The 23288-nt window shown below is 39.5% G+C and overlaps 1 protein-coding gene and 1 non-coding gene across 2 annotated transcripts; both read right to left on the minus strand.

The window, feature by feature from the left end:
• Nucleotides 1-3053: 3053 nt before the first annotated feature.
• LOC120749719 (small nucleolar RNA SNORD89) lies at nucleotides 3054-3170 on the minus strand. Its single transcript, XR_005699769.1, has one exon. It is a non-coding gene; the product is annotated as a small nucleolar RNA SNORD89 (small nucleolar RNA).
• A 1884-nt stretch (nucleotides 3171-5054) lies between these two features.
• On the minus strand, nucleotides 5055-23054 carry RNF149 (ring finger protein 149). Its single transcript, XM_040091289.2, has 7 exons — nucleotides 22577-23054; nucleotides 15069-15319; nucleotides 12235-12303; nucleotides 9325-9407; nucleotides 8768-8864; nucleotides 5885-6080; nucleotides 5055-5528 (listed from the first exon to the last, which is right to left on the minus strand). The coding sequence occupies exons 1-7, from the start codon at nucleotides 23040-23042 to the stop codon at nucleotides 5470-5472; spliced, it is 1221 nt and encodes a 406-aa protein (XP_039947223.1). The 5' UTR covers nucleotides 23043-23054; the 3' UTR covers nucleotides 5055-5469.
• Between the last annotated feature and the right edge of the window lie 234 nt (nucleotides 23055-23288).

A 23288-nucleotide genomic window follows, 5' to 3' on the forward strand; every position in this document is an offset into this window, starting at 1 on the left:
CTATTTGCTTGAGTTGTACTGATATACATAATTTTTATAGTTCTCTGACAAATCCAAGGATAAGGGATTTATCAAAAAATTTTATGATTTTATCATAGGTACGTCTGAGACATACTAATTTCAGAGCCCTGTGGTACTGGGGAAGTGCAGGGCAGCCTTTGTGAGAAGAGGCCAAGGCTGCCCTGTTCCAGACCCTGCCAGGACAAGCTGGCACAGCAGAGTCCCTCAGCCAGGCTGGTGGGAGCTCAGTGATAACCCTGGAGTGGTCTATACCTGATGGAGAGGATCCACACTGAAGCAGTTCTTAAAGAACTGCAGCTCCTTGGAAGGAGCTCAAGATGGAGGAGGGCAAAAGGGTGAGGAGGGAAGAGCAGAGCCCCTGTTAGGGGCCCACCCCCCCCTTCCCTGTCCTGCCACCATGGAAGGGAGAAGCGTCAGCTTACAGAAGGGTAGTTTTAGTCCTCTACTAACCAACTCTAAAACTAATTTATTGCCATTCCAAAGTAATCTTCATGAAGTCACATCTCTTGTGCCTGTTTCTTATCTTGACCCACACATTGTTCCATTGATTTTCCCCCTCCTCACTAAGCAGCCAGGTATTGGTGACATGGGGAAAGTACCACATCCTGAAAGGGTCTCCCTGTAGCTACCTGGCATGAAATTAAACTTGTTTTGTGCTGTGTAGTGCTGAGTGTCTCACCTCCATTTTACTAAAGAAAACAAATCCCTCCAGCTTCTCAGACATTGCTTTTTAAAAGCTCTGTATAATTTATTACGGATTTTGAGCTTTTAGCCATTAAGTTACAACAACAATGCATAACTTGACATTCTTACAACTGTACATACACAATGGAAAAGAGACAAGTGCTTAATCCAAACAATGCAACCAAACTAGTTCAAGGTTACAAGAAAAGACGGTTGTGAACAGTTTTTGACAGACTAGCAAATTCAAATCGTTCTCTGCAGGTATCTGTTTAAAGTAAGTGGCTTCAAAGTTTTGGACTTAAGCTTCAGACTAACAAAAAGATGGAAATTTACTTTGCTCTTCTGAATTAAGGATATGCTCATATAAAAAATGCAGTAACATTATAATTTTTCAGATGGTGAAAAGGAGCTTCAGGTCCAATGGAAATATAATGGACAGTCCCAGGCAATGCACTCTTCACACAAATACATGCAATTATAAAGGCATCCTATTTTAAAAACTTTCTAAAATCAAGTTTTGTAATACAGCAGGATATCTGAGGAGAGATCAGGACCCATACCGAACAAAACCAAAAGCCTTCAGCTTGATTTGTGCATGTTTAATCAATTTCAATTCTCAAATCTTCACATATCACCTGTGAGAGAAAAGAACACATCCAGTAAAGACCAGTCTCAAAGACATTACAATTTTTTACAGGCATTCCAATTTAAAAATAATTATGCTGACATATTCCATTTCAGGAACTGTAATTCACTATGGCCCTATTATAAAGCTGCATCTCTTCAACTTCCCCAAGGGGACAGTCTTACTGGACTCTGCCAACTACAACTGGCTGGTTGTAGAGGAACCTTGCAGGATGGGCAGAAAACCTGAATGACCACTCCCAAACCAACAGGTAATTAGCAGCTTTGCACACATGACAAAGGTATTGCAAAGGTATTGCAATGGTGTTTTTCTGTACCTGAACAGGACCAGTTATAACCTGAACAGGACCAGAGTTCCCAACAGGCCAGCTCTGGCAGGAATATACTGGTATACACTAAATTAAGTCACCATGGATTAAAGGCATTTCCATTGTAGATAAATTATCCTACAACTCCTCCAGCAGACCTCCAAAATCTACCCCTAATTATTGGCAACAGGCTAGTGGACTGTGTTCACATGTGATGTGGGGGGTAAGGGGAAAGGAGTTACTGCTGTCTCTAAAACTTCTAAAACATACCAAGAACCTTCTCCAAGCATTGCTTAGAGCCAAAGAAGAATCCAAGCTAGCAATCATTAGTAAAAGAAAATCCAGACTTTCCAGTTAAATTAGTACTGCAATTAAACCATTAACATGCTTTTAGATCTGAAATGTCTATGGTTCATTTTTGTTTGCTATAGAGTCTGAAAGACAGTTTAGACAATTATTTACTACCAAGTTTTTTTCCAGTTTGTCATTTGTAGACTATTATTAATAAACCAAAATTTCTGAACAGAGGGGCCTCCAGTTTTTCCTTTAAGACAGCAGTTCAATTTGACATATTCATAGCTCCTTTTTTTTAAAAAAAAAAGTTACTTAACTTCACACAAAATTTCTCCCTAACAGAAACAGCAGCAGCAGCAGTGCCATACCAATTCACACAACACTAACAGAACTTATTCCACAAACCCCAGTATCCCCTAGACCTGCTAGGGATTTTTCCCAAGATATTTATTCAGCATCACCATTCAGGGGCTTTAGGCTTCCTGTGGGCTCTGCAATATAGCTTTCTGTATAATGATACCACGGAATACCTCCAATAAGAAGCAGTCTGCCCGGTTACAGCAAAATATAATAAAGGGTCAGGGGCATCTGAGACAAGTTCCTGCATGTTTTACAAAATCTGTGCAGGTAGGAAAAGTGATGAGGGCAGGGGGAGGCAGCAGGAACCCCCACAGCACACACAGCTGCAGCTCCCACACTAGGCAGGGCATGGCTGAAGCAGCAGAGGCAGATTATAGCTTCCCCAAACAGAAGGGAGTCAGGAGGCACCTCCCTAACAAAAAGGATTCGTGGAGGGGGTGAAAAAATCACTCATTAGTTCTGACCTTCATACAAGCTTTGGGGTGGTAAAGTGTAAGATACTAGCAATACCAGTTTGATCCAACTTAGTGGGGATCCAGATCAGCAAAGTCTGTGCACCTGTGTTTACCTACAGCGGCCTACACCCATTTACTCAATGGTAATAGATGAGCTGGAACAGCAGGTCCTATGCTTCTTGTTTCTAAGCTTCTCTTGGTAATGTTTTAAGCTCCCTACATTGTCTTTTTCCTGGCCCATACTTTTCATGCTACCTCTCTTTTACTAAGGCATGTCAGCTTTTTGACTGAGGTCAGACTAGTGATAACGCTTCGGATGATTTTTGTCATTGTGCTTCCAAGGAGAGCAAACTGCTTGCTGGAGGCACTGCAATTCGGCCTTTTATTGTCATCACTCCTCAGCAGCACAGCTGGCCTTACCAGACCTGACTATATCAAAGATAACTATGTGCAAACCTACTTGACTGAAGCAACAGTAACTATTTTTGTGAATGACTGAATGAAACAGGTGCAGTGCCAGCATGTGAAACAGACCTCAGGAGTCTTCATACTCAGGTATGTTTGTAAGTCAGCACACAACAGATTTTATAACACTTTTCAGGTTGCAGGTTCCTTAGCTTTTCTTCCAGCTTTCTGCCAGATTTCAGATTTAGTTCTTAAGAAAAGCTTTTGGTTTTATAGATATTACATAAAAGCTCAAGTACTTACCACAATTCTCCTCTCCAGAATGAATACTGTGCTGTAGGTATCAGCAAGACACAATCCACAGACTGACAACACTTCTCTTGGTAACTTCTCTTTTGGTTCCTCCTTGAGCTAGAGTTTAAACCCTCTCAACATTTACTATTTCAATGTTCAGTTTTGTGTTAAAGAAGAGGGAGAAGACTTAGTTTTTAATACTGAAGAGATAGTTAAAAAGGCAGTTCTGGAAATGCTGATAAGCTTCTTTTGGAGACGTAAGTGTCCCTACACATTGTCTGGTTTAGTTGTGGGTTGTTTATTTATTTGTTCAGTTTTGGAGATGGTTGGTCAGTCATATTCCATTCTCATGTGCTTCTTGTAAGATAAAGGCATCACAAAAACTTGCACCTGCTGGTGACATCAGAACTACAACCTGACAGTTTTCCAGTAAACCTAAAAGTTATACTCCTACAGGGAAGAGGCAGATTTTTTTAAAGTAGGCATTAACAGGAATTTTTTCCCTTTTTTTGAAGGAAATTTAGGGTGAAACATCTGCTCTGCAAAACAGAAGTTCAGATTATATTTCCCCTTCTGTCATTTCTGGAACATTCATTTTAAAATTAAAAAAGTTATTGCTTCTATTGAAGCTCAGTATAAGTTAGAAAAAGAATTGCATATTTTCTTAAAAACATTCCAAATATACATTTTAAAAACAAAATGCACTCTAAAACAAATGTCTAGTGAAAGACACTCTTTTGAGCAATCTGTAGCAACAGCTTTACAAAAGAAAATTGAGGAATGTAGCATATTATTTATAACATGATAATGCTAAAATCCTAAACAATTCACTTAACACTCTTAAGTAGTGTTTTAAACATACGTATTTCTTTACAAAACAGTTTAGCAATTCCTTATACCACTTACAGTATATAAATATTTGAATAAGAGGTCATAATGGGAGATGCCAGAGTTTATATTGACTCTCAGATGCTTCAGATTTTTTAAGTGTTTTACTATAAGGCACAATACTGCTAATCTAAAAGAAAGGAATAAAAGCTAATGGCAAACCCAGTCAAAATTCCTAATGTGGAATATCCAAGAGAATTCCAGCATCTCTATGCAAAAGAAAAGAAAAAGCAAAACAAACCTAAACTTTGTGTTTCTTAAGAAACGGTTTAAATTTGTACATAAAGTGGGTCAGGATGGGAACAGGAGCAAGAAGAAATTACGTAAATTCTTATAAATAGACTAATAAATGTTTTAGCCATAATTAGCCCTTTACCTCTGTTCTATTGAGTTTAAGATTGAAAGAGGTAATCAGTGTGCATATACTAAATGTCTACATGCTCAGCACGTGAAGACCACCTAGCATAACCTACTACTGCCAAATTCAGTATAAAAAGCTAGCAAGATGGAGAAGGTTTCCTTTTCCCAGCATCCACTCTGAGCAGAACACATTACAAGATAGAATAAGTATTTGTTACATGTTGCAACCAGCAATTTTTCCACCACAAGAAAAGGACACACAACATATCCATCAAGTTATTTGATTCCTTCAAGGTTAACGTCTTTTCTAAGACTATTCACCTCCAATTACAACAGATCAGAACTTTTCAGAACATTTTAATAGTCATAGACTTGTTAAGTATTCTCCATGTGTACATACTGAATGTAAATAGTGCATCCAAAATATTTAACCGTTACACATTCTACCTTATTTTCACTGCCTAGTCTTCATCTTTGTTACAGCCCTCTGGAACACAATGACATTGCAACAATGCTTACAGAAAAAGGGTTATTGCATTTTTTTTTAGGATGAAACATCCAGAGGAGATTTTATAAAATCCTCCTGTGTACAAAATTCTTAGTTATTAGCCCTTTTGGAACACCAGCTAGAAAAGTTTGAAAGGTAAAATAATTTACATTGTTATTTTTCTGTTCACTAGACAAAAGTCCATATTAATTAAATAAAAAATAATAGTTCTTCAACAGTCTATTCAAGATATCTTCCATGAAGCAGTTCAGTGGGAATTTCCATTAGATAGATGTTCTCCATGCCGGTTATTACTGGCATCCACATCTAGAAATCAGGAATTAAAAGAAAAATTGTTTCTTCTTTTACCATTTTAATATGCGTTATCTGTTACATTAATCCAGACTCTGGCAACAAACTTCATACTCATATATACCTAAGGTTTTTGAGATTCTCTGGATAATCCTCTTAAGACAGTGCTAACATCTTCCTTTCCCCCAAATCCAGTTATTTCCAGTTTGACAGAGTTCTTTGAAAATCCGCTTGTATTTTTTGAAGACCAGTAGTAAGTGCCACCACTCAGTCTGCTTTGCACTGCAGTACTAACTGCTCACACCAGCTAGAGAAGGGCTTCTAATGCAATGTCTAGTGCTAAGGTTTGTCCAGTCCACTGTATTACTTACCAAGCAATGCTGTGGTTTCCCCTGCATCCTCTTTTAAGCTGGTACACTGCAATACAGATTCATTAGTGGAGGAAGCTGACAATTCGCTTACTTCGTTCCTGTCATCATCTTGCAAAGCAATACTCAGACTTCCGACTGAAACGCTGCCACTTATGGATTCAGGTATTGGAATTTCAAGTACATCTTCCGTGTCCCCCTTCAAAATTAAGCATATTTAACTGTCACTTCCATCTACCATCAGACATCAACATTCCTCCATGTCACCTTTTGTAACCTCACCTTATTGGAAAAAAGACCATTTTTTTAGCTATTACATGTGCACTCCTGGGAACAGCGTTGATATTGTCCACTTTCAAGGTTATTGTCTGACTGCAAAGAAAGAAAGCCACCCAAAAGAAAAGCCACTTTTCCAAAGCCACCACAAAGCCAAGAGCAGCAACAGGAAGAATCCACCCAGTCAGCCTTTTGGATGGTTTATTTCAATATTGTAGCAACAGTATTGCCGAAGGTTAGGAGCAGGCTCAGCACATACAAAGCCCCAGTGAGGAAACCTATTGATCCTCTGAGTCTGCAGAAGTCTCCAAATCCTCTTTTTTCATTATAGTAGTTGGCCAAATTTTTTTTACTAGGGTGAACAAACATTTATATCAGAACCAAATTCTCTCCTCCTCTGTCTCCAGCCTAACTTTAAGTCTGTTCCAAAAACACAAACACACTGGCTTGTCACTTTGCAGGAATGCAACCTCTGCAGCACAGGCAAAGGAATCTATTTCACCTGTTGTGTAGCATGAGTTATACAAATCTGAATTAATTTTCAGAATGGATCAAAGTCCTATACATACAGCTCTGTTTCTACAGTTAAACTACCATCATTGCCATAGGCATACTGGTGTTATTTAAATATATATTAATATAACTGCAAATATAAAATTTAAATATATATTAATTATAACTGCAAATATATTGCAGTTTAAGCAGCTACTTTTTTGCTTACTAGCAAGTATTTTTCCCTTCCTTGAACAACTAGCAAAGGCCCATCTTAAAATTTAAGAAATTCTAGGCTGCTTCTTTCTGTAGCATCAGATCAGCATAATTTAAAATGTACTGAATTTTAATGAGCTGTAGACATGCTACAATTGAACACAAGATACTTATCTTTATCTCTGCAGACGGAAGGGGGCATTAATGATTTTGGTTTCCAAAACTTAGAAACAGTTAAATAAGCACTGAAACTACAAAATTCAGTAATGCTCTACAAAATCAGTGAGACATGCTGAACTGCAGTTCTTTCTCTCACAAAAAATAGCATAATGAAGAACTTGACCACTGAAGTCTGCTCTTTACAAAAGTCACGTCATAGGACTTAGTGCCTTTTTTCTACTTCTTTAAAAATGTAGAAGCATCAGAAGTATTTGTTGTCCATAACTGAACTGAGCCTTGAGCCTCTCTGAAGAAGGTTTAGTATATTTCTATAATAAGGCTGCATATTCTTTTTTGCAGGTTCAGAGTGCAGTGCTGAGAGAAGCTGCCTTGCTCTTTGCATTTCTTTTCTTCATATCAGTAAAAAAATTCAGGCAATCACTCCACAGATGAGATTGGGCAACCTGGATAAAACTGAAAATTAAGCTGGAAAAAAATTCCTGAATGGTTTCTCACATTATTAGCTTCAGTGAGGCTTGAACGATTGATGCAGGACCCATTTACCTCATTTCATCAGAAAAATGAACCGGGTTTCTCTATTTAATATAATCCAATTCAATCTGCTTTCCAAAAGCCATTTTAGCCAACATGCAGGGGAGTTATTACTCCTCCTGATTGGGCTTAGTACCAGTATCCTCTGCAACAGCACAAATTCAGGGAATATAATTATCCTGAAGGTTAGAGTATTTCAGTTTCCAGCCTGTGTTTAAAAAGATAAGTCCTTCTGCATATAACACAAGATACATCAACCCCAGGAATTGAATGTGAGCAGATACCAAGGTGCTAATATAACAATAGCTACTCCACATGACAACGACATTGCAACACCCAGGTAAAGTCTGACTTAATAAACAGAAGCACCAAAATCTGGTATATGCATATTACATAGCAAGAGTATTGTCCCCTTTGAAAAAACAAAACAGTAATTCAGAACACTCTTCCACAGATCTGGTAAGTCTCTGCAATGAAGTAAGAGAAAAGGTAGTCAAAACACAGACCTAGTCTATGAAAGGAAAGTCCCTGAAACCAAAAATCCACCCCTATTTTTTAGAGATCTCTGTAGATCAGTAGGAGATAAGAGAGGCACATTCTTGCCTATAGCATTTTAGTGGAACTCGAGACTATTTATCAACAGTGACTGAGTAACCTACCGCATGTGTCTTCATCTCTCTTTTCTGGTGCTGTCAGAAAGAAATGAGAGCACATCATTTTCTCTACTTTACCAGTTTCTGGTGAATGTCTTTAGGAAGGTTTTAGGTACCGGCTCATTTAAGGGATAAATCACGGGGCATATGTGGAAGTACACAAACATTCTACATAGAAAAACTATGATTTCTTCCTCTGAATCGCAGTTCTCAACATCAAATATATGTTCTAGGTTTATTTAGTTCAGTTATATTTTTGCAGCCTGAGTGAACAGCCTCACCTCTGCTTCAAATTCCTTAATATCATCAGCTAGAAAAAAATTGGTTATCAAAGGAGATTCATAAGCTACTTGATATATTTAAGTTCTTACCCATAAAATTCCCTTATTTTTCTGGTTCTCATTCAATTACTCTTTGTATCTTTGCCCAGCTTCTCGAGTCTTGTCAAATAACAGCTGCTCTCATTCTGAACAGTTACATGAAGTCTTGCCTCTAGACTGTACTTCCACTTTGAAGATTAAAGTAGCATGCAACATACCCAGTATCCCAGAGCTTTGATAACATCTAGTTTACACATTGGACAAGTTCGGTGGTCCAAAAGCCAAGGATCAATGCATGTTCTATGGAAGATGTGCCTAAAGAAAATAAATGCTCTTTAGAACTTATCATGAAAGCCACACACCCCTCCTTCAAACAGTGTGCAAGTTAACACATCCAAAATAAACCTTTCCTTTATAATCTTGATGATTAGCTGCTGCTCAATTCACTAGGACAGACATGGTTCTGGAAACCTTTTGGTTCATGCCAGCTTTCTGAAGAGGAGATGCTAATAACCACAAAGACACCATGCAGTTACCAGTTCAACAGCGTACCCTCCCAATTTAAGCAAGCTCTACTTCACCCCTACAGTTCTCCCAATTGCTCCCACATACATATGAAGTGCTACACGGTCACACAGTGCCCTTCAACATTTAGGAGGCCATGCAAATGGCAGCCTCAGCTCTGCCACCAGAAGTTCAGAAGAATTTATAGGAAATTCATCCCATTTCTTCAGAAAAACATGCTAAAGAGTAAAGAATAACTATGACAACTTACTTGCATGGCAGAATTCGGACAGTGTCCTTCAGTTTGTAGTTCTCAATGCACACAGCACAGTTTTCCACATCAACATCTAAACCCTAAATATGACAACACATTTGAGTGTATTATATTCATATGTCATTCCAGAACAAGCTTTGTGTAATAGCTAGCTTCAAAGAAGGCAAAATATATTAAATGGTATAGCAAATAAAAAAATCAACCTCATTTAATTTGAGATTCTATCAAGGTGATTTGATAAAGTTATCAAATACTAAAAGCAGCCAAACCCAGATTTTGTATTTTAAATAGCTATACATGGCATCCTAAGTAATTCATTAGATCTCACACATTGGCTTTGTTCATGGGAGCACAGGAATGGTTCAGTTGAAAGTAGCTATAAGCTGAAAACATTTTAAAAGAGGTCAGCACAAATCAAAGTGTGTAATCTAATTCTGAATGAACAGTCCCAAAGATTTTCAAGAGCAGGAATAGATTTTTTGGATTGAATACTGTAAACCTCTTCATCTTTTTTTTTTTTTTTTTTCCTACCACATCCTAGCAGATATTCCTTCATAGCCAGAACACAAGTATACAATTTGGGTTTAAAATTTTCTCAAAGTTCACACTAGACAGAACATAATTTCCCCATTTCTATTTTTATCTAAGGGTTAAATATCTTTTCTAACAGGTCTTACTGTCTTCTTGAAGCCATGCTTAGTGTTGCAGTGTGAATATGATGGATAGCTCCAGATACAAAAAAAATAATCCAACATTAATTGGGCTGTATAAAATCTAAGTATTAGAAGAGCAGACAGAGGGAAAACTCTGCTTTCATCCCTCCAAATTTAATATTTTTTGATTTACAACTTACTGAAGCACTTCAGTTTCAATGCAAACATTCAAACTAATTAGTTCTACAGGGAAACTTTCAAGTTCAAGTCCAGTATTTGCCTCCTTTGCATGCTATCAATTTACACAATTAATGCCTTAAATTCCCAAGTAAATCACATTAAGACTGCTCTTTTACGTAAGCAAAATTAACACAAGTGCTTATTCTAAAACAAGTTATTTTTTATTCTGTACAAGAGGCAAAAGCACACCATATGTAGCACATACTCAAATGAGTGTCCATTTTACAATAATCCCATAAGCTTCTCAGGAAAAATCTACACGATAGCAAATACACTTTAATATCTGACCTATTTTTAGTTAAATATCTCAGCCTCAAGAGGGAATAATGAAAGACTGTACTGCGTCACAACAAAAGAGACCCCTTTTAAATGGCTGAAAGGGAATATTTAAAAAAAAAAAAAAAAAAAAGGACATTTATGGAATAGACAGGACAAAGGTCCAGACAAATTTCTATCAGTTCATGAAAATACCTCTGCATCAATAAGTTACATAAAATTGGTGATAGCAGGTTGATTCAAATCACATTAATGAGATTTACCACTTAGAAAAGCTCTATTTTAACAGAGATTGTAACCTTATCTCATTCTACACTTCTTAATAAACATGGCACTCATCGGAATAACCAGCATGCTGTATGACAACAAATTCTCCCATCTTATTTACTTTAGTCAAGGGTCTGTTTATTGGAAGGAGCTCTCTCTATTACTGCAAGAATCACACAATACAAATCCTATTTGGAGGATTTTACCGAACATCAGTGTTAAAAGCTGTTAACATCTTCTGTGTGGTTTTTAACACAGGTTTCATTGTGACCCTTCTACATCCCTTTCTTCCTATGCTGACATTATGGTCTGATAGCTTTACACAAGTTTGGGTTCAATTCCATCTTCCTTGATCTCTGATGTTACCATTTATGAATTGAAGTATGAATATCCCTCTGTTCACAGCTTGAAATATATGCTAAACTCCAACAAAAAGTAATCTAATTAAAAGTAAGAAATACTCACAAAATACTATTTAAGCATGCTGAAAACACAGAAGGAAAAGGCAAGTAAGTTCAAAGACATTTTTTGGATTTTTTAAGTTTCATGACTGATTTACTAAATGATGGACATATTCTCTGTAGCACATGACCTAAGCAGAACAGTTTCTGCTGGACCACAGCTTTTAAAGTTTTTACATATCAATGTCTTTTCTCACTTTAATTTTATTCATAGACTTAAAAATAACCTAATCCTTGTTTTTCATCTCCAAGTAAATCATTCCTTAAATAAAAACTCATCCAGTAAGACAAGGGTTGGAGGGAAAAAAATGCCTATGTAGCAGCAGAAATCTAGTCAGAAGCTAATTTTGCATCTAGGATCAGCATTCCCGAAACGCCAACTAAAATATTTTCTTTCAAAATGTTGGCTTTTTCTACTTCAGTTATTCTAATACAGCTGGGTTTAGGCCGTATGCTGTCAAAGCCAACTTCCTAAAAGCTGCTTTAATTTTTAGATTAACTTCACAACACAGAAATGTACTTTAAAAAATTTATGCTTCAGGTTAAGCCTACACAGCTCCTTAATGTATTTTATGTCAAAAGATGAAACAAGTGTTTTATTTTTCAAAACTTTTTATATTTTTAAGGCCTTCTGATCAATAAGAAGGTGAATATTCTTTTAAGAAAACAGAACATTACATCAGCTGTAAGAACTGTGAGGAAGTGTTTTGCAATCCACTTGTTGATGTTTTCAAGTGCTGAAAAGATAGCAATGTTTCCTCATCTTTACCCTACCAGCCTCCTATAAATTCTGTATAACTAGATACTATTTGCAACAAAGTAGCCTTAATTTCATAAGTAGTTCAAATATGACTCTTTATTTTTAAATTTTGCCTTTTAAACAAAGGCCCTAACATAAGCAACAACTCAGTCACACTGCAATTATGTTGTGGCAATTTTATTTTAAATTCTTTGGAGACCTTACAACCATTTTTAAAACTTAACAGCAATAACCAGAGACACCGAATTACCTTTTCTCCACGTTTCACTGTATGCAGCTGAAGCTGGCTGATGGCTCTCTTGGTTTCTTTCCTATGTCCCTTGAAATAAGATTTTAAGTGTTAGTATAGACAGTAGTTTCAGGAATTACATTTCAAAGTTTTAAAATATTTTCCACGTGGATTACTGAGTCTTCTGAAAGCATCTAAAAAAATTAATTGCTCTCTGGGCAATGACTTAGTTTATAAAATATTTCCAGCCAGCGGATGTTCAGTAAGCGCTCTGCTCGCAGGAGGAGCCGCAGCCGCGCAGGGCTGAGCCGCGCACACCGGCAGCCGCAGCCGCGCATCCCGACTGCCGGCATTACGGCCCTTCCCACACAGCAAAGCTGAAACCCGCGTAGGTTTAGAGGCGAGCAGAGCTGTAACAAGAGCCATATAACCAGACCTTCCAGTTGGGCAAGCCCATGAGCAGGCACACCGTACGTTTTGCACCAGCCTGGGAGAAGGTGGAATCCTGCCAGGCAGCCTACAGCTGGCCACCAGGTCAAAAGGCTGCTTGTAGCTATTAATACTTCCCCTCAGTTAAATGCCGTCTCCTGCGTTGGACAAAGCTTTGCACTGAAAGGACACATTATGCAAAGGAGATGACAAGAAAGGCTTTACAGACATGATGCACCATACTGGACTTCTATGCAGTGTAATTATGTTTAGAGGGGAAGAGAGAAAAGAAAGCAATACTGTAGTCCAAGACAAAGTGCTAGCTACTGCAAGAAACTGAGAAACTAAACACTCCCAGATGACAGATGCTGACCTGTCTAGCAGCAACCCTCAATAAAGAAATGTCATAAAGGAATTAAAAAAACCCCAAACCCATAATGGCAAATTTTCTCTGTAATAACCATGATGACATATATTATTTTACAAATGTATAGTACTGAAAATGGTGATATTTTAATTTCTATGGTGTTAAAGATAAGTAGTCTGCAAGGTCTCCCAGAAATTAACAAAACCGGCAGCAGAAGCCTATTCCACCTTCTCAGGGTTTTCTGCACAGTCCTGTTTTCACCTTCAGTAGCAAGGAGCTCTTCTATAGTTTTACTGCTAAACTGATATTAGAAGAGATTTTAAGATACCCATCTTCATCTAGCAGTTACACTGCAGCTCACTTTAAAGCATAACATATTTAACTCACAAGTTTTAACTGAGTCTGTAAGCCAAACAAAAAGACTTGGATTAGAAAGTGGCTTTTTATTTCAAAAATTCCTTTAAGACTCTTGATAATGCATCTCAACTAATATCATCAAAACATTTTCCAACTTTGCATCATTTTTATTTTCAATGGCCATTTTAGAAGAGAAAGAATTGAGAAAATGACAAAACCTTCTAAAGCTAGACAGTTTCATTTATTTAAGAAGCACTTGGATGACAAGCACTGGAAAAATCTACTGGCATTTGGATGACAATAGCAAAATCCTATTATGAGTCTGTGGCACGTGTTTCTAAGAAACATCACATTCACATCCTTAAGTATATGATGCTTCATAAAGCATGTGAACTTTCCTCCGTGTGAACTATCTAAAAGGCAACAGGAAGAAGCAACTTTTTTCACCAAACAACTGTTACAACACAGAAACACATACCTTTTCCTATAAGTACTTACCAAAAATTTTGTTTTCCCAAAAGTATTCTCAGAAAGTAAATGCTAAGATTTAAACCTTAGTAAAAAAGACTAGGAAACCAAAACTCCAGGAAGACCACAAATTTAACCAATACAGCAGTCCTGTGTGTTATCCTCAATTATTGAAAAGAGAAATTAAGTATTTTTCTAGAAGAGTCCTCTGAGTCCTCTAAGTCCTAAACAGAGTTCAGACTTCTGAAAGCAAACAAAAATCCCTTCCCTCTTCCCCCAAAGCTAGAATCTACATTGTTGAGGAAAAGGCAGGGGAAGTCCAAACGCTAAGCACTAATTGAAACAATTATTTTTTTCTGAATTGAGGAGAAAAAAAAGAACCTGCAAACGGTAGAGCTGCTGATGATCATGGAAGAAACCTAAACTACTTGCAGTGGCTGAAAAACATAGGTAAGTGCCATTCTCTTGATTGCAGGAGTCTAGAGGTCCCTTCCAGCCTAAACTGCTCTATGATGAAGTACTTTCCTCAGATGAAAAAAAGTAAAGCTGGCTTTTTTTCCTTGCAAGTACAGAAATGCGAAAAGGGCAAATAAGTAGCAAAATTACTCCTTCCAAACCTCCTCAGTACTCTCATTGTTCTCAGCACCTTGAGTAGCCCAAGACAGCTGAGTCTCACCACACATGCACTTTCTAGTCTGTTGTAATTCAGTAACTCTATAGTGGAGTTGTAGAATTACAAATAGCAAAAGTAGTTTTCATAAAGCTTTAGAAAGAAAAATTCTAACCCAAAGAACTTGTGGGTTTTATAAGAAAATTAAAAAAAAAAAAAAAAACTTACCACAGTTTCTTCCCACTAAAAAAAGTCTAGTTAGTGAAGTTAATACTTTCAAAATGAAAATTACTGAAGAATGAAAATAACTTTTCATGTCAAAAGGAAGTTCAGTTAGGTGACAGATCACGTATGAAGCTGCCCTTACTTTGTTGTTGACAAGTGGCTAAATGTATTTCTCATTACTTCATATGAGCATCTAATAATTATGACTAGTCAAACTTGCAATGCCAATTAGCATAGTGCTTATTAGCCGCACTGACTGTTGCTGAGCAGCATTTGCAGTTAGCAAAATAGGAAGAAGGCACAGATCTTCAAGAATGCTTCAATAAACAATCAAAGTTAGGCAACTGATTTGACCTGAGAAGGAGGTAAATACTCTTAAGTGCCATTAGCTCCATTTACCTGGTTTCCAAACTGTGACCCCGTATACAGGAAACGCTGTATGTAGTAAAATATGAGCCAAGCAAGCGATATAATCATCATGGTGATGAAGGCGATGGCTACAAACACAACTGATTGACCACTAATGTACTCTTGCACATGTCGTGTGCCAACAACAATACTCATTGTGACTGGAATCCCTCTTCGTACTGGCTCCAGTATCTCTATTCCTTTCGGATAGCCAACCATTATCACCACTGTATTTCCTGTTCCTGTTGGAGGGAATAAAAAAAGAAAGAAGTCAGTAGTCACAGTAAACAGGTAGGCATTCTTGCTTGAGTGTAATTTGGCCTCTTCAGTTAAGATCAGTAAGCAAAGTTATAGGAAAGCCTCCAGTGCTTTTTTCCAGGCATAGCAGAATTGATAGAAAGTTCACTGGTAAAGAATCCCTTATTTACTTTCAAAAACTCACAAACACGAGATAAAGTTCAATGGATGCATCTTTACTGTTCAAGGCCTATAGTAATCATTCCACAGTGAGGTAAGATGTGGATCCATGCAAAAAAGCTAGACAAGTCATACACAACTCATCTTGAAGCAGTTTAAGTTCCAGCTTGCAGCTCAGTAACAGCTGCTCTTTTATTTGTCAGTGTGGGAATTTCAGTTGCAGATGAAGAGAGTATGTGAACATCAAAGAGAGACACTTCGATTTAGGTTGAATCTGAATCTATAGCCCCATTACACTGGATATATAAACAAAGGAGAAAAAGATTCAGATATTTAATAATATATTAAATAATAAATTATTTTAAACATTGAAATACTTCAAGATTCTTTAATACTAAACATTCAAAATATAATGAAACCTCATGACAAGGACTTGTCAAGAAATACTTTGTGACTCTTTTGGGAGCAGTAAACAAAAGGATTTTTCCAATATATGAGAAGTCTAGAGCTCTCAGTCCATATAAAAGAAACCTAATTTCAAAAAACAGCAAAACCTTTAGGCAACATACTGCCACCAAAACCAGACCAACTAGCAAAATGACTAGTATTTTACTCCATTTCTTTTTCTGGAAGAATACCCAGTATTCTCAGAAATATCTAAACCAAGTACTACAAAAAAATTACAAATGTACCTATTAAAAATGTCACATTTTCACTGTTCTATGCTATTTCTATTTGAATAGTTCTTTCTTTGTGCATACCAACACTGCTGCCACCTTGGTAAGTCACAGCTTCATAGTTTGCTCTCCTGCTTCTGAGAAAAAGTGAAACTAGTCTTGATTCAGAGAGAAAGGAAGAAAAAGAGAGAGGTTCTCCTAGTTGAAAGCCTAAAGCTATAATGTTACAGCTACCTTTTTCAGATTCACAAAAAACTACCTACCTGTAACAAGACCTCCCCCTGAAGGCTTAAAGCCTTTTTCCCTTCTGGCTGTGGTAGATTCCTTACAGAGAAGCTATGTCAGAAGAAATGGCTTCCTTATTTACGCCATCACATCAAATGGGGATTTTCAAAATTCAAAGCTGCATTCCGGCCTCAGCCACCTCTGCCTACTAAGACAAAGAGTTATTTGCCTGAACTATTTAAACCAAATTCCTTTAGTTGAGACAATTCTGCCTGCGACAGCATTTCAATCTGGCCACTCTGCTACCAAGCCAAGGGGTATTTGCAGAAGTTCCACTTGTGTACATAGAACTCCTCCCTCCATAAGGCATAGATAGTTTGCTCTGGACGAAAACTAAAGGTTCCAGGCATTAGCTGAATAAACCTCCCTTCTCAACTTCACCTTAACACAACCATCCCACCTCTGGGGACCTACTGTAAGAACCATTACACCTGTGTCTGCCAGATCCAGACCCAGCACAAAAGCAGATTTTCCTAACAGGGTTACACCAACTTGTGCCTCCCCTCCGGCACACCACTCTGCTCACCAGTAACACCCACCCCACCTATGTTGCTTTGCTTGGTGGGTGTGTTTGGAGACACAAAGCAGTGAAGCTGAAGACAGACAGACAACAGGCTCCACTAATTAGTTCTGCTCACCAACAATGTGTGGATCCACACGATACCCCAAGTCCAAGCATATACAAATTGGTTAATTAATACTGTTCTTCTTGCTGAAACAGCACACAAGCACTAACAGAAAGCCTCATGATACTCAGAGCAGAGAGTGAAACACTGCTCTCTGACTCTGCACAACTCCACGGGGAATTAGCAAGAAAAAAACATATGAAAGTAGGAATTTATCTTACATTGCTAAGAACTGCTATCCCCATACCTAAATTAGGTCCTGTGTCCTTAATCAATTGTAAGAGTTACAAATAACAGGAGGGGTGCCTAAGGATGGCCATGCAATGGTACAAGTGTGTTGGAAAAATTTATGTGATTTCATTCAAGCTTGAGGAAGAAAAGGAAGTTTCAAGATTAGAGGCAGCTTGGATTTTTCAATCAGTAAATTTCCACCTTAGTCCTGAAATCTTAAATCAGTTTAATCCTGCTATCTGATTCTCTGCACTATTTCTAATTATGAAGTATTTAAAAACCCCCACAACAATAAGTATTGTCCTTCTTTGCTTTGTCACCAGAATGCCCAACTATCAGACAGTTATTTCCTTGAAATGAAAGTCAGGCTACTTTTGCACAATAGCTGCTAGACAATGCGACACTTTCCACTTTTAGAATTAACATAAGCATATTATACATTTTTAAATGAATACGCATTAAAAGCATTTTACCAGCTTTAAAGATTTGGTGATGAACCTGCCATAAAAAATACATGCAACTAAACAAAGTGGCCTTGAAGGTCATGAGACAGAAGGGGGAGAAGAATAATGGCAATCCATGATGACAAAAGGAACAAGAGCAGTCTCAGAGAAGCAGTTGCCCTGAGCAGCCTGTAACACTAAGGGTTTTAACTCATTCCTTGCTAATTTTAGCTTGCTGCTCTGAAACTCATTATTCAAAGACTGAAATGATGGTGAGTCATTCCATCAGCTTCTTCAACTGCCACACAACTCAGACACCTCAAATCACATTTATAAAGAAAACTCCAAGTGTCACATATATGCACTATTGGCTTTGCCTTTCTATAATCTTCTTGTTTTACAAGAAATAATCACATTTTTACTCTGCTAGAGTAACCTTTTTTTTTTTCTTCTTCTTTTTTTTCTTTTTTTTTTTTCCCTAGGTTTGATTGACGCTTCAGTGAAATTGGGTCCACTTAAAATTCAGTCTCTACTTTTTAACATTATCAAGGCTGGCAGATCCTTAGGATACTTGCAAAAAAAGGGCAGATTTGGAACTCTGAAGGTAAAGGTATGTTTCCTCCCACTGCAGATAGTTTTACTGCTACCACTCATGGAATTTTCTTGCAAAAGGAAACCAGCACTCTACTGATGAGGAAAAAGTAGGACAGGTACAGATCCTGATTCCAGACACACCAAACTACAACATTTATTCCCATTCATGCATAGAGATGAAGATATTTTTCTGTCATCTGGAAACTGATCACAGACACACTCTAGTTTCTGTCCTCCTGAGAAATGTCAGAAAGCTCCCAGAGTTCAATTTATCTTAGTAAAAATGTTTAAGGTCAGTCCATGGGTTCATCTAAACATAGGCACCCTACTAATATTGCCACAATTAACACCAAATATTCTTTATAGCTCCTGTTCCAAACAAATGTTAACAGTACACTAACAATCCCATAATAAGCTTTGTCTTAACCATCTATCCCATCCTCATCTCACCTAATCCCTGGTGCATGTTGTATTTTCTCCTGTCTCAAGTTGGATATACAATCATCTGAGTTCCAATACATATGCACTTTTATCTGTAAGACAGATACAAGCAGTTACTCCTGCTTCTTCAGAACAGCATTGCCAGCTCAACATCATACAGTCATGTCTTACTTAAGCAAGCCACTGTCCTTTCAGCAGCTACAGCACCGGAAATTTTTCAGTAGAAAACAGCAGTAATACAGAAATTATGCACCATTTGAGAATTCTGAGTAGTGCTGCAAGCAATGCAGCAAAGAGTTGAACCAGATGCCAAAATAACTCTAACTCTGCTGCTCTGGAGATGGCAAGAACTTACAGAATCATGAGCACAAAGTAATTTGCATGTGTTTTGTTAAATATGTGTGCATTAAAAAAACATGACAATGGAGGAAAGAACTAGTTGGATGTATACTGGCAAATCAAAGACCATTTTCATTATGTAGCCAAAGTCATACACTCAAATTAAGTTCCAAGCTTCCCTTAAATCCACAAGCCATGAATTAAAGCCCTAATCCAGACCTACCTCAAACTATTAGCCAGTGCCTCCCATCCCTGCGTGTCGAGCACAACCACATTTTATTCCATAGTCTATGATAAGGTAACTTATGTTCTGACCAGGATCACCAAATCCTAGCTTGAGGGGGTGGGGAATAAGTTGGGTGCTCAGCATGAAGTATAACAGGAAAACTGTAGAACCAGAAGACCTTGTTTTCTTTCCACTGCAATATACCTCTGCCTCGCCCTAAATTCTGAACCAGATCTGAGCCTCTGACCCTCCTTAGTCTGGTCTCCACAATACTCCACACTTTGCCTCTCCAGATGCCTCTCCAATCCAGTCCAGCTAATATTTATGTGCAATATTAGTTTGGTTTTGGAAAGCATTTTGAAGCGCCTGTATTGCATTAAGTTCACCATCATCACCAAAAATGAACAGAGTTAGGACTGCCTGCCAAGTTGGTGAAACTGAAGTCTGAATTTACGTCGTTCAGATTCAGTAAATGAAGTACAACTCCCCAAGTCATTTGGGTAAAATGAGACTTTTCAAATGGAAAAATCTTCTCAGCCACACATGAAATTGTGTCACTATTACTTTCCTCGAGGAGAGAAGTCATCCAGCATTTTGAACAATGTAATTTGGACAGAGAGCAAAGGATTGAAATGAGACATATCAGCAGAGTCACATTTGCAGAACCTTCTTTTGGAAGAAGGGACAGGATTTCAAGGCTACAAATTGACACTCTTGACTCTCTTGTTTCAAAACTTTCATTAGAATCCCTACTCACTGCACTTATGAAGCTTACAAGGTGAAAAATAGATTATACCCGCTATAACAAATAATTTCTTCACCTAATCAAGAACCTCTCTTTTTACTCAGGTGGAAACATGCCTAAAAATACCAAAAGACCACCAACAAAACCAGCATACACGTATCACATACATCCTAGAAAATTCAAAGGTTAGGTTTTCCAGGAAGATAATGAAAAGACGGCGCTGAGTTCACAAAAGCTGTCTATCGCCTTCACATAATTTGGGCTCCATCTCTACCAGCTGTAACCACTGTTCCATCTCAAATCATTTTCAGTGCCACTAACTGCAAACGCATTAAGCGGATTTTACTTATGCATATAACTCCACTCCTTAGTTACTGCACTGCAGATTTCCCAGAGTATTTATCCTCAGCACTCCTCCCAGAAGGAAAGCTTGCTTCCTTATGTGCCAGTTCACAAATACCTTCACAGAAATGAAAATGTGGATCCTGTAAACTATAGCTTTATCTTCCACGTTCTTCCTTGCCAGTATTCCACAGACCTTTCCATCAACTCCCTTCAAAAAGCCTACAATTTAAAACACCAACAGTACCTTTTCCCTTTATTCCCAAAGTGCACTGAAAGTGTTTGAACATTTACAAGTCTGAAAGCGTCAACCACAAACCAAACATTTATGACTACATCAGAGCTCGTAATTATATTGTGATATATTATTACAATCCCATTCAAACAATCGTAAGGTTGAACCCGCATTTACGAAGTCAGTATAAATACAAATGTATTATTGTATATATGCACTACATTAAATCACACCCTCTACATAGGTGGAACTTTCATCAGCAACATTCTGCCAGTTAAGAGGAAAAAAACCCCAACAAGCAGTCAGAGAGCACTTCTCTATGCCATGGGCAGATCTAAGTAAACTAACGAAGTCCAAAACTGAGTATTAAGCCCAAGAAGGTCTTCTGTAGCACAAAGATGACACCAGAAAAGAGAAACTTAAAAAAAAAAAAAAAAAAAAAGGGCAAGATGAAAGAAGGAGAAATAGATTCAATAAAAAACAAAAGAGCAAATAACACTTATACACTTATGAGAGGTTACAATGGGGAGTGGAGAAGAATGCGGAAAAAAAAAAATTGGTATTGATTGGCCAATACTGGGTGAAAGCAAGAAAAAGAAACTGTTTCAGAGGAAAGCAGTATTACACAGCAAAGTATCTTAATCACCACCTAGGATCAAAACCAAAGGTTCATTTTATCTAGCATCTCACCTCCACTTTCACAGTGAGCTAAGAATATGAAAGGGGCCAGGCTGATCTCAAGCAAGCAGCAGGCTACAAACAATAATCATGATTCCAATCCCCCAGTAGGTGCCCACTGGGTATTCCAAGAGGAGAGACGTGTTTTCCAATAGATAAATTACACGTGCAATAGAGCAACAGCTCCCTAGCTGAGATTTTCAGCTCACTACACTAAGAAAATAAGTTTGTTTCCTTTAGAAACACATTATGGCTTTACTTCATCCTAGTGCCTGGTCGTTCCCTTCCTCACAACCAGGAATGAGAGCCCAGGCACTAATAAACTCATTGTAGGAAAAGCATCATCTACAGAATTTTTTACTTAGTTTGCCTTGTCTTTGTATCCTCCTCTGAAGACCTTCCAGTTTCTCAAAAATCTACAAAAGCAAACAGAATTTAGTGCCAAGTTATGAGGCGTTTTCCACCTCTTTGATTTAAGCATTTCATATTGTCATAACTATAAAAATTCAGCAAGTCTTTTGTGTCATAGCCCAAACGGGGAATGTGGTGACAGAACATCTGGGTTCCTATTTCAGCAAAAATCACAGAACTCTTCTGCAGGCTACATGGCAGCAGCAGTACGCTGAGACAAGCCACCATCCTTCTCTAGGATTCAGTTTTCCTACTGCATTTGCGAGCGTTTAAGGATTACCTGATGCTTACACCTCCCTCTCAACAGACCTGCGCAGGAGAGGACGATGAAGCTATTACAACAAAGCCTATATCAAAAGCTATCTTCAAATAGCTCAGCTGTACCTTCAAAAGCACCTGGAGGCATCTTCGGGATGCCCGGTGCGTTTCCACACGGCCTGCAGAAAGCGGCCTACCTGTGGCCGCTGTAGGCATTCTGCCGGAGGGTAGCAGGCAAAAAGGTATCCCTGAAGGAGATCCAAGCCTCCCACCCCAGTCTGCCACACGGCTGCCGGTCCCGATGGCTGCGCCGCATCTCCTCCCTGACGCCCGGCCCGTAACTCGGGAGACAGAAGGCGGTCCCGGCTTTTACCCTAGCGTGCCTTACAGGAAGAGAAGACAAAACCCCGGCTTTCTGTACCATTTTTACAGGAATTTCTGCTTCCCCACATCCCCATTCCTCACCGCGCAGAGCCGCATCACCGATGCGGGCCGGCGTTAGACAAAGCGATCCCGCCGAAAGCATCCCCCCGGCCCCTCGGCGAGCTCACCCAGGTGGGACATGGAGACGGTGCTGTTGCCGAAGCGGGCCTCGTTGTAGATGACCACGGCGGCCGCCCGCTTCCGCGCCGCGTTGGTGACCTTGTCCTTGAAGGTGCAGCCGCCGCGGGCCACCAGGGCGATCCAGGTCGGTGGGTCGCCCTCGCGGGCCCCGCGGCCACCGGGAGGCAGCGGCACGTCGTAGTCGGTGTCGGCGGCGCAGCCCTCCATGTGGCGGGGCGAGGCGCCGCGGGGAATGCCCACATGGCCCTTAGCGCTCTCCTTGGGCGAGCTGTCCCCGTAGCGGCCGCTCTCCGTGCGGCCGCTCACCGTGCGGTTGCTAAGCGGCTCCACGTAGGACGTGCTCACCCACGCCGTGTACCACTCCAGCGCCCGGGCGCCCGCGCACGGCGGCGGCGGCGCCCCCAGCGCCACCAGCGCCGCCGCCACCAGCGCCAGCCGGGCGCGACGCACCATGGCCCGGCCGCCCCCGCCCGCCGAGGACAGGAGAAGGGTGCGCAGGTCGCTCCGCCGCCGCCGGCGCGCTCTGCCCCGCGGCCGCCCCGCGCCGCGCAGGTACCCGCGGTGCCGCCCGGGGCGGAGCCCGCCCGCCGCGGCTGAGGGCGCGCAGGGGGCCGGGCCAGGCCGCCCCGCCCCGCGGCATGCCGGGAGAGCGGGGGCGGCACACAAGGTAGGCGGGCGGGGCGAATGGCGGCGCGGGGC

The sequence above is a fragment of the Hirundo rustica genome, chromosome 2 (genome assembly GCF_015227805.2).
Source record: "Hirundo rustica isolate bHirRus1 chromosome 2, bHirRus1.pri.v3, whole genome shotgun sequence".
Classification (NCBI taxonomy): Eukaryota; Metazoa; Chordata; class Aves; order Passeriformes; family Hirundinidae; genus Hirundo; species Hirundo rustica.

Excerpts from the sequence above, each read along its gene's own strand:
- RNF149 (XM_040091289.2), bottom strand. The coding sequence starts at position 23,042 with ATGGTGCGTCGCGCCCGGCTGGCGCTGGTGGCGGCGGCGCTGGTGGCG. Across the intron at positions 15,320-22,576 it reads CGTCTCCATGTCCCACCTGG|GAACAGGAAATACAGTGGTG; the intron begins GTGAGCTCGCCG and ends TCCCTCCAACAG. Across the intron at positions 12,304-15,068 it reads GGTCACAGTTTGGAAACCAG|GGACATAGGAAAGAAACCAA; the intron begins GTAAATGGAGCT and ends TCTTATTTCAAG.